Below are 12,528 nucleotides of genomic sequence, written 5' to 3'. Positions count from 1 at the left end.
ATTGTTTTCTTATATGTATTTTTCATCATCAATAAGAGTTGACTCAAGAGGAAAATAAATAAAAAACGTAAAAAATGAGACGACAGTTTATTTATTACCACAAAATTTAAGCAATCTACCGATTCTTACATAACCTTTAAACCAGACCCATACATTATTTCATTTTGGTACCTACATAAAATTATTAATTTTACATAGCTTGGAATACTTTTACTACATGAATTTTCATTTAGGCAAAGATCATCATCATCATGTATGCTATCATCACACTCCTATTGATAATATAATCCCTACAGTAAAATTATAAGTAATACATAAATAATCACAGTAACTAATTAACAAATTCAATGTTTCTAAACACAAATATCACGAACGTTAACATGAATTAGAATAATTAGTTATTCGATTGTGGTATTTTTCTAGTAATAAAACAAAATACAAGATTATTCTATGTGTGTTTAGTCAATTAAATATTATTTATTGCATACAACTTAGTAATTTGTTATTGAATTAGAGTATATTATATAAACATGCTAAATACTCTGTTAGATTTACGCAACGTCAAAAACTATCACATTGAAGCCTATTCGATTGTATATGAATACACTCCTTAAGTGCGTTCGTTATGGTCGTGAATCGTGACGCAAATGTAACTTAAATCTAAACTAATGTGTAGATATTTGATAACAGGGTCAACTGGTGGGTTGTACGACGTACGTTACCGATTTACTAAACTGCCTTTACAATAATTGCAAAGGAAAAACCTAGTAACCCCCTTAGCCAAGTCAAAACTAAAATTAATTGTTGTGACAGACAACTAATTATAATCCGTCTTACCAACAAAAATAAAACAAGATGAGCAAATTGACATTTTGAGTTTTTGTATGGGAAATCTGTCATGTTTAAAATGGGATTAAATTTAACGCGTTCCATGCATGTTTATGTTTATATTAATTAATGCTTGTTTATATTAAGTTTTTTATTGTAAAGCCGAATATGCATAGTCCGCGACACGTCGAGATGACAATCGGGGAGGGAACCACCCGCACAGCCCCCGCGCTAACTCTGTGCGGGCGAGCGCGGGTGACGTGCGGGGAGTTCCCCCGCCTCATATCCCGATTGTCATCTCGACGTGTCGCGTACTATAGACTATAATGGTCTTACCACAAAAATAACTGATATAACGTGTAGAAACTAAGAAAGGGAAATCGTGTCCGCCATATTGTGACGTCCTAGCTAGATTTTTTTATTCAAAATTAATATATTTTCAATAGATTTTGTAGGACATAATCCACTGACAATATTGGAAATGTATTTTATCCATTGAAAATATATTAAAAATAATAATTTATATAAACTCGCCAAAATGCACTGAATGCGATGTGATCGAGGATGTTTATGACAGATACGTTTGTTCAGAAATAAAAAGGTTTAATTTTAGAAATAAGTTGTACATTAATTTGACAGACTTAGGTAATATTTATCCAAATACCCGACTCGCACTTAACTGATTTTATTTTACCTTTTGACCCCATTGAAAAATAATCTTCAACCATTTTGCATTAAAGTCGTTTTTACATTGATCCTGATTGGTTCTCTAACGATATCATTTGTTAGAATTTCCTACCTGGTCTCTTTGTTGTGTAATTTTTTCTTGATTTTATAATTTTTCCTGTAATTTTTATGTACCAATAGATAGCTTACAATACGTAGATGTTTTTAAAATAATCCGCAGGATAAGTGCCATAGTAATTTTTACAGAAAATTTGCAAATCAAAGAATTAAAGGAGATCGCCCGTGAACGGGCCCTCTTTTGTGGCGTGTCAAAACTTAAATTGAATTTTTTTTAAATGTGTTATTTTTTTACGATTATGTTTTATAACGACTTTTTTTCACTCTTTTATTGAAAATATCCACAATTACAGTTAGAATCGTAAACATGCATTTATTTTGAAGAAGTATTAATTAAATATAACCTCAATATCAGCAATATAAAAAAAAGATTTTTTTATAACCAGGGTGAATAAATAGAAATCGTTTGCAGAATATAAAGAGTTAATTATTTGTCTACAAAATAAAATTAAAACCATGGTGACATAACAATTATATTAGGGGGGGCCCAAAGCTCCTAAGAAAATGGGCAATCTCTTAAAAATAAGAAAGATTTTTCTTGTTTTATAACTGCTTATTATTTAAAAGTATATGTACTAGCAAGAAATAAAAAAAATACATTGTTTCTTTTTTTTACAAATTTTTAAAGTGGCACACACCCCTTTACCTAGAAAAAAATAAAAAAATGAATAACTCGAAAACGATACACTTTTGCATAAGCACTTTAGGGATCGTTTGATAGCTAATGTGCTGTACTATAACCCCTTAACGGGATCGTGTCCTATTTTCCTGTAACCCTGTATGTTTCTAGCTATCGTCAGACGTCACAATGGTGGACACAATTTCCTTTTCTTAGTTTAGACGTTTTATAATTAAATTCATGTTTGACAGTTTTGCATAGGAAATCTGTGAATTAATATAAACATGCGTTTAACGCTCGTTTAATTTTTTTTATGGTAAGACGCAAAGTATTTCTACCTACCTAACCTAACCTATATAAGGTCACAAAATCATAATTATATAAAATCGTAGCAATTGTATTGGACCCGAGCCTTATGTTGGCGTAGGCCCCACACAGGCAATAAGGCACTGCCTAGCCTAGCGAGGAAACCAGCCCCATTTGATGAGGATACGAATATAACAAGAATACGCAACGCGTAGTAAGGGCGCGTTCGCAAGTTCAGGACAGTTAGGGAACTTCTAAAAAAAACGTCGACGCTTCTGATTTTACGTCACCATTGCCTGTTTGACATAATATCATCGATTCAGGATCAAACCGATCGATCGGTAATTAGTGATAAGGCCTTTTGTATCTTACTTCGTTGTGTTTGTTGTTCTTTTATTGTAATCCTTCTTGTGGTGGTACAAATAAAGAGTATAATAATAAACCGAGCCTCACTCTGGTTCACTCTGATTTGAGAGACTTCGGCGAATTTTTTTCAGTGCATGAATACTGGCTGTTGCGATGATAACTATACAATAAAAATGAAACTCAGGCCCTGCTAGCGTTCAACTCAGTGGAATTATTCAGAAATCGCCTCTTGGGAAGTCTTGGAAGCTTATATAAGTGTAGTTATATTTAGCCAAGCACAAAGGCAACAAGGGTAATAATTAATTATAATTGATTTGCCTCAACCCGGCCTATTTATTTACATTACCGTATTTGTGTAAAGCTCGAAATGAATGTAGTAAACACTTTGTTTTCGTGTAAGGGCCCGCGCAAAATCCGGCGTCATCAGTGACACCTACTACATGAAGAGCGTTGGTGCAGGCAATGCAGATGCCATTCAAATGTTTACTAAATGATAAAATAATGTGTCTATCAATGCGCGGGACTGTTGAATTGAATATTTGAAAAGAGCAACCGCAGAATTTCTTGCTGGTTCTTAGTAGAAAGAGCATTCGGAACAAGTGGTAGATTCAGTTGACGATTCTAAAGCACTTGTAAAAGATTAATTCGATGAAAAAACTTTCTATTTCTATTTATCATTCAAGTTATTTGCCGACTATTATACGTTTTAGAGGGTAGCTTAGTGCGGTTGCGATCGTATAAAATATAGGTCATAACTCATTAACCAATACCTACAAGGTCCGCTCATACTATAAAACTCGGTGCACTCTCACAGACGCGCGCGGCGGCCAGGTCAGCCGAAGTCGGGGCACATGGGAAGAGTGAAGTCGAGTATTGTTAAACAACTTAAATTCAGCTTTATTTCCTTTGACATATGGTTAAAATTGGTATAATGAAAATAAAATACAGAGCCAATAAGCACGCGTCGCAGCTATGCCAAATTCGGTGTTACCACAAAAAAAATATTAACAACTAGCTGAACCGCCCCGGCTTCGCTCGGATGGAGTTTAGAAAATTGAGGGGGAGGTTGAATTAAATTTTTCTCTCCGTAAGAATAATCCCTCGTACTTCAAGGAATATTATAAAAAAAGAATTAGCAAAATCGGTTCAGAGGTTCTCGAAATTTGCGACAACACATTTACTGATTAAGTTTTATATTATAGATGTATTATTATTATAACCTATCGGATTTCCCATGCAAAAACTGTCAATTTACTCATCAGTTATTGGTAAAATTTTTTGTGGTAAGACCAATAGTTAATTTTGAGTCGTTATCAATAAAGATGCTGCGTGTCAGCTCTACTCGACGCTTGCATGTGAGCGTTGTGCTTAAAACCGCTTTAGATATTCGCAGAGTGAGCCGCAGCCGGCTTTAGGCACAACGCCAACGTGTAATGCTTCCTGTCCATGAAGTCCGCATTGTGAAATTTCACCACTCGATTTTTTCCACAGAATTCTGTGACACATGTAAAAAAATACGCGCGAACGGCTTTGTATAATTCGTATGTCACAGAATTTAGCGAGGAAAATCGCGCGGTGAAATTTGGCAGTGCGGCTTACCCTAATGCTAAGGCCGCACTGGCAAGACGACAGGGATCCCGCTAAAATAAACTTTTAGAAACATATGGAAGCGGCCACATCCCCGTCTAGTTCGATGTGGCCACTCCCATATGTTTATAGGAGTTTGTTTTAGCAGGATCGCTTTCGCGTCGTCGTCGCTGCACGCATGTCGGCGCGAGCGCGCGTCGGTGTCGCACGGCTCCTAGCCGGTGGCGCACTGCACGCGGTTGACGCCGGGGTGGTCGTCGTCCTCGTCGTAGGCGGTGGCGGCGTGCTGGCGCCGGCGCCGCGCCTCCTGCTCCGGGTCCAGCTCGATCAGGTGGCACTCCTCCGCCAGCTCGGGGATCTCCACCTGTGGCGAACAACCATCGTTTACTCCCTCATGCTCCAAGCTACCAACTATCGTCGTCACAAGAGATAGAGTATAATCTTCTCTATCACACTAATATTATAAAGGCAAAAGTTTGTGTGTATGTATGTGTGTATGTTTGTTGCACTTTCACGCAAAAAACTACTGGACAAATTTGGCTAAAATTGTAGATAGATTATACCCTGGATTCACACACAGGTTACTTTTTATCTCGGAAAAGCAGAGAGTTCCCACGGGATTTTATAATCTAAATCCGCGCGGACGAAGTCGCACTAGTATGTACATAAAACACCGGTCTCATTAGAAAGGCAATAATACGAAGATGGTTTAGATCAACTAAAAAATGGATTTTTAGCGTAGTAGTACACGCCGGGTATCTGCTAGTAATTCATATGATGGTTAATAACTGACTTAATACCATGGGTCATGGGTTCGATTCTCATCCAGGACAAACCTTGGTGTGATGAATACAATCATTTGTCCTGAATCAGTGTGCCACTTATCTATGTATATAATCTGTTACTTTTGGTATTTTTATGTAAAACTGTATTGGTATGTGAATAATTTAACCTAGTGGAATATGTATGACACTGCTACAGTTGGCAAAAAAACTTTCTTACCATAGGTCTAGGTGGCAGGCAATTCTCCAAGGCAGGAATGACTTCAGGCGGAATAGAATTAGGGAAATTGACTATGAACTGTATGATGAGTTGTCCTTTCTCAAACGGATTCTTGTACATGGGCATTCCTGAAAGAAAAGAGCTGGATAAAATAAAATAAAAATAAAAAATTTAAAAGGCAAAAGAATTTACAAGTACTCAGCTTAGATCCCTTAAATCAATAATAATACATTACTGTCTAACATTTATGCCAGAAATAACTATTACGAAAATTTCGACAGCAAGTTCTATTTTAAATCTTTTGGAAAAAGAAATGTCCATTCAGCCTTTATAATCTCTTTGCTTTATAACAAAATATTTTTTTTAACAATTAAACAATTTCCGAGCAGGTGGAAGAAAAGCTGTTACTATTTTGCATTCTATGTAAGATGTTGGCTGTCTACTCCACTACACCACAGTTGTTGTTATAGTCGACGCATTTTAAACTGAGTCGTCGGGTTATCTGTCTGTTTCGCTCGTACTTACAGGTACTACGTAGGTAAGTGCGAGCGAAACAGACAGATAACTCGACGGCTCAGTTCAAAATGCGTCGACTATAGAGGTTTATTATCTGGGCACTGACAGTTTAGAGAACAACAAAAAAATTACCTTCGTTCAAGACACACTTGACTTCGCCATGCTTGGTGACCTCTCCGGGCATGACGGTGATCACAATGTCCCGGTCGTCCAGGGTTCGGATCACTTTCTGGAAGCCGCACAGCGACTCCACCAGTTCAATATTAAGTCTCAGTACAAGGTCATTACCAGATCTTTTGAATATCTGTAACAATGTCATGTTGTTATGAAAAAGTGTAAAAAACTATAAATGGGTATTTGACTACATCAAAAATAAATTATTTCTCAGTGATTAGATAAGATAAGATAAGATTTATTTATTTGCTTTCATGTACATTTACATTAATTGATGGTGGGTGCTTAAAACTAAATATAAGCAGTACATGAGACCCTGTCAGGGTATTGCAAATACAATTATAGAGGATCTTCCAAAATACGTAAAATCCACGTCCTTTGTTAGTTTTAAGTGTAATAATCATTTTACATTATCGGTTAAACTAAAAAAGTACGTCATTATGATGTGACGTCACATTCCAGTATTTCATAGAATATCGCATACTAAGTGCGCGTTTAGACGTTTGATAAAAAGTTACTGATTTGACTAGTTGTCAAATACCGTAGTGTACCTACTGCTTCACTGAGATGGCTTGTGGGGTAGAGTGTGGGTTGCTAGAGGATGACAGTAATAGTGAATTCCTTGATTGTTAAGTCAACTTACGAGCCATCTCAGTGAAACGGTATACCTATTATCCATACTTCCATCCTATACTAATATTATAAATGCGAAAGTGTGTCTGTCTGCACACAACAGACGAAACGTTTAGGTGCGGAAACCAGCCCAGAGCAAAGAAAGAAGTGTTTGTTCACAAAACAAACACAAACAAAAAATAAACATACTTTTGCATCCATAACATTAAGATATGAAAAAATGTCTAAAAACAGATTGTTACCACACTATCTGAATGTCGAAGTTTTGTTTAAATTAATTCAAAAGTACAAGTACAGATGATAGCGCAAGTTTAAACATCTATTGTACAGTCGAGGAACTACATTTGTACTGTTATATTAATTATTTTGAAACTCGGAAAATACTGAGTATGTCATTATGATTTTTATCATAGTTAAAAACTTATGACAATATAATTACCTCGTGTTCTTTCTCGTCTAAAACAATAATAAGATCTCCAGCCTCCAACTCGGGCTCTTGGTCACCCTCGCCGCTGAACACTATTTTCTGTCCGTCTGTCATGCCTTTATCAACGTGAACCTCGAGAATCTTACGTTCTCGCACTGTTTTTCGTCCCTGAAAGTTTAAAATAAAATTTTAAATACATATCACAAAACAGGAGGAACACAAATCTTTTTCTTTACCTCACTTGGAGATACAGATCTCCAAGTGAGGAAAGAACCAGAGTAATGGACACAGCTCAGTAGGTTGCAAAGCTGAAGTGGCAATAGGCATGTCACATAGTTCGGAAAACCGATAAAACTTGGAGTCCAAATGAAATGGCGAAATCACAGCGTTGGAAGACGCCCTCCCTCCCCCCCCCCCCACTAGGTAGACAGACAACATTGAGCGTGTCGCAGGGAACCACTAGATTCAGGCGGCGCAAGACTGTGGTGTGTGGAAGTCCCTAACAAGACTTAAGTCCAGCAGTGAATGTCTATAGGTTGATGCTGATGATGTCGATGAACTCACTTGGCACACTTTGCAGCGGTCCTTGGGGTCGATGACCTCCCTCTGGCCGCGGCACTCGCCGCACACGGTCTGTATCTGCTGGATCATGCCGGGGCCCAGCTGCTGGATCTGCACCTGCATACCCGTGCCGCGGCACGTGGGGCACACTTGCACTGCACCCTAGCAAATGTAAACAAAAATTAAGTTCAATATTTTCCTTCACACAATCTCAGCTGGCCGATCTCGAAGTCGCAAAACCACCTCAGAGGTGTCAGAAGTCTAGCGAAAATCTAGCGAAATGGAGCTTCATCTCTGGATACGATACAGAGTGCATCTGCAGTCATCAGAGACAGACCATTGTGCACATGACTGGGGTGCCCTGCGTGCCCGACAACCTGCAGGACCGAGGAGCTGCACGAGGTTACTGACCAAGCTATCGCGATTGCAACTTTTTGGTCTGTCCGTTTGAGGTGACCATCAACTTGAGAAGAAATTCAATTTCAAATATTGTCTTTTAGGTGTACCAACTGGGCACAGATTGTTTCGCGTTTATGGAAGTTAGTCAAATTTGCCTATTAAATTTATTTAAGTTAGTAAAAATGCCTATGTGAAAATAAATTAATTATTTTTTCTCTTCCGCCGCCGTCACCGTACTTCTAACTACCAAATACCTAGATTGATTAATTATTCAGTCCTTGCCCAGGTTCAGAATCAGGTTATTTAATTAATATGTAGAGTCAAGAAAACTAATTTATGCCTGGGATGCGTTCTCTACATGATTAAACCAGAAATGAGGAGATCAGTAGTAGAACCAGCCATAGGTCAGCAGGTTACGAAGCTGAAGTGCCAATGGGCAGGGCGCATAGTTCGAAAAACCGATACATGTTGGGGTTCCAAGGAATTAAAGATGACCTCACACCGGAAAGCGCACTGTTGGAAGACCCCACACTAGGTAGACAGACAACATCAAAAACGACGCAAGATGGCGAAAGGCCGCAGTTGACATCTATTGATTGATGATGATAATATATAACGGTTGGTATGTCTCCAGTCACGTGACCAAGGAGTCCAACCTGCTATAGCCCTCCACTAGTGAGAAACACAATAGATTACTTTTTGTGTACCAATAAAACAATAAACGAAACTAACGCCTCAATTGGTAACCAGAGATAGGCATGTCACTCACCTTCTTTCCACCCCTGCCTTCACACTTCTCACAGATGACGTTCTTCTGCAGCGCCAGCTTGCGCACGGCGCCCTTGTACAGCTCGTCCAGAGTGACGGACAGCTGGTGGATGACATCCTTGCCCTTGCGCTCGCGCCCACGCCGCCGCCCGCCGCTGAAGCCGCCGCCGAAGAACATGTCGAACAGGTCCATGGGCGACGAGAACCCGCTTCCGCCCCGCGCCGCCCTCCTTCAGCGCTTGTTCTCCACCTGCCACACAAACAATCTATATAATATGTACAGTAAGTCTTTCTAAATACCCTTCATCTTTATTGAGCAACCAGCGAGAAATTTCACTTAACAACAAAAGCAATAAAATGCTAATTCTAATATTGTACACTAAATCAATACCTTGGTCATATATTCTTCTCTTGTCTGGATTTGAAAGTACTTCATAGGCTTGTGAGATCTGTTTAAACCTCTCACCCTCATTGGGGTTCTTATCAGGATGGTATTTTAATGCAAGCTTTCTATATGCTTTCTTCAGTTCATCTGTTGTACAGCTGGGTTTCACACCCAGAATGTCATAATAAGTGGTTTCTTTCACCATCTTGATTTCTGAAAATGTAAAATGTTATTCCAATAAAATGAAACTAATTACTATTACTTATATTCAAAATCATTTATTAGGCCCCATTATTGTCCATTCATCGTAACTTGACACATGAGAATATATTGGCACCATTCCTTAGAAGTTAGGGCTTATTGTGTTATTTGCAATGGTGCCAACATATTATTCTCACACGTCAAGTTACGATGAACGAACTATAGTAACACTGGGGTTTTATATAGGTAGTATCCAACCAAAGGTTGATTTCTGGCCAGAGTTCTATTTACCCTAAGAATTTTTTAATTTTATGTCCACTGTTTTCTTGTTGACCTTGTCATAAATAACAATTACTACGAAATACCTAATGACAATTCTATAATATGTTATTTACTTAAAAGTAATTTATCTTGTGCATTTGTAACAATTCATTCAATTTTGGGGCTGTCTGTGTTCAATTTGTAGAAACTGTTGCACATAAAAACCTACACTCTGAGTTAAGGCCATCAGTAGGATAACAGAAAGGTTTTTACACAGTTTTAAAAACTGCATGTTGAGCATGTTCTAGTTTTAATAAATTGGCACAATTTTACCTACCACACTTCTCTGTGCCTCCTTCAATCTACTTGACACTGGCAAAGTGCTGGCACTTAAAACCCACAAAAAAAGAAAAGCAAAAAATATAAGTTTTACCAACTCAGTCAGAATTCTACCAGACTAGACTTATGAGTATTAACTGCTTAAGTAAAATAATAATAACATTAAGTTAAGTATTATGCATCTGATATTCAGTGTGTTGTGATGTTCAAAATGTTTTGACTTCTGACAGACTATTACGAATCATATGTGGCTATCTTTTATATTTCGATTATTAGCAATGATTTATTATTAACTAGCTGATGCCCGCGACTTCACCCGCGTGGATATACATTTTTCAAAATCCCGCGGGAACTCTTTGGTTTTCCGGGATAAAGAGTAGCCTATGTCCTTCCCCAGGATATAAGCTAACTCTGCACCAAATTTAATCAAAATCGGTTGAACGGTTGAGCCGTGAAAAGCTAGCAGACAGACAGACAGACACACTTTCGCATTTATAATATTAGTATGGATTACTTGATAGGTACTTCATCATGTAAATCATAACCTATAAAATATGAAGTACACATCACAACTTGAACAAAGCAAACCAGTAAAATTCTTATAAAAAAAACATTATATCTATGTATCGGAAGTTAAAATAAGTAATGCTTATCGAATAACGACATCTTCCAAGAGATTGTGCGTAAAATATAACCACAAAAAAATACGTCTACAGTAAAAACTATAATCAATAATTCGTTAATTGGATTATAAAGCCAGGGTACATTACACAAATAAATACGAAATACATGGAAATAAGATTGTATCTTCACAAGATTTTCTGTGAATTGTATTGTGAAACACCCTGAAACACCTAAGTTTCCGGAAAGATGATTAGCAATATTATCTATGATGATTAGTTCGCTAACGCCAGAGTGCTATGAACCTTTTCTAGAATAGGTATTAGGTATCTTTATAAAATAATGTCCTTATAGATAAAAAATTCTGGGAAAACGAGGGCGCGATTCATAAAAAAGATCACAACTACTTCTTACTCATTTTTAAATTCCAGTAATGGATCGATTTTTAATTTCTTACCTTACAAAAATCCTGTAAGTAATTTAATATAGTAAGAATACCACAATTATCACAAAAATCAATATAAATTGGCTAGATTCTAGAAACAACCACTAAACAATCTAATTTGCTGCACAATCATCAATGTAGCTCCAACTAGCTCTGTGGTCGTGAATGACGTGAATATTCAATGTACTCTGGGACCGGGGACGTGAACTGAACTGTGCTGTGTTCTCACCACCAGTCACCACAGAACTCACAGAATGAGTCTAGTTTGTTCTCGAAACTACGAAACCACGAAACCTACTAATCCCCTGTATATTATTATACTCTGCCTACTAGGCACCTATGTGCTGTACAAAGCTCAAAGAAATTATTGAATACTTGACATTAGTACTATTATATATTCTGTGCAATTCTGTGACATTGGCCTAAAAAAATATTTTGGTCGTTTTTGGTTGTGGGATATTATGTATTATCTATGGTTGTGGTTTTTTGGTTTTTGCTTTTGCGCAATCGACCTGTCATAAATAAGTCATATAGGTCATGTCATAACAATGCTTGGATGAATATTTGAGACTTGAGTCAAAGAAGTTGGAAGTACTAACGAGTTTATTATAGGTTATGATTTGATTAAGTTGGCATTGTGGCTAATTCCGTTGTACACATTCTCTAAACTAAACTAAAATGACACGTCTAAATCTGTTGCTATCCCTTTCATAATGTTGCTTGCGGAAAAGAATAGCACTATATTTTGACATGTTAATTTAGTTTAGTTTAGAGATTGTGTACAAGAGAATTATGTCTATTGTTAGGTTATGGGATATGACATTGATCATCATGTTGTAATCACCAAATAATAGAAACAATTGTGAATGTGATGTGATTTTTTAAAAATGGGTCGTAAGGAAGAAAGTGAGGATGAACTACCAGGGTTTGAAGCACCAACCCAAGGAGTAACGGTAAAAAATGATATTACTCCTCAAAAGAAACAAAAAAAGGGATCCGGGGGTTTCCAGTCAATGGGCTTCAATTTTCATGTACTAAAAGGAATAACGAAAAGAGGATATAAACAACCTACCCCAATTCAACGAAAGGTAAAGAATATTTCGTTATTTCCCTAATGTATGTAAATAAAACCAAATGTTAATTAAATAATTAATTAAAGCATATATTGCTTTACCGAAAACTAAAACAACTTTTGCTAGACGACAGTTCTATTATTTAGGCCCGTTTTTGTACAGATGTTTAAACAGAAAGGTAAAAGTTAATAATATGAATAAGCACGAACGGAT

The 12,528-nt window shown here is 37.1% G+C and overlaps 1 protein-coding gene across 1 annotated transcript; it reads right to left on the bottom strand.

The window, feature by feature from the left end:
• Window positions 1–73: 73 nt before the first annotated feature.
• On the bottom strand, window positions 74–11,414 carry LOC117987061 (dnaJ homolog subfamily A member 1-like). Its single transcript, XM_034974014.2, is given in 9 exon segments — window positions 74–4,874; window positions 5,513–5,640; window positions 6,161–6,332; window positions 7,275–7,430; window positions 7,827–7,985; window positions 8,992–9,207; window positions 9,209–9,240; window positions 9,382–9,588; window positions 11,255–11,414. Coding segments are annotated over 8 exon segments (1,212 nt in total). The 5' UTR covers window positions 9,581–9,588; window positions 11,255–11,414; the 3' UTR covers window positions 74–4,724.
• Between the last annotated feature and the right edge of the window lie 1,114 nt (window positions 11,415–12,528).

Source organism: Maniola hyperantus, chromosome 12 (assembly GCF_902806685.2).
Source record: "Maniola hyperantus chromosome 12, iAphHyp1.2, whole genome shotgun sequence".
Classification (NCBI taxonomy): domain Eukaryota; kingdom Metazoa; phylum Arthropoda; class Insecta; order Lepidoptera; family Nymphalidae; genus Maniola; species Maniola hyperantus.
This window is presented reverse-complemented; position numbering and strand designations above follow the sequence as displayed.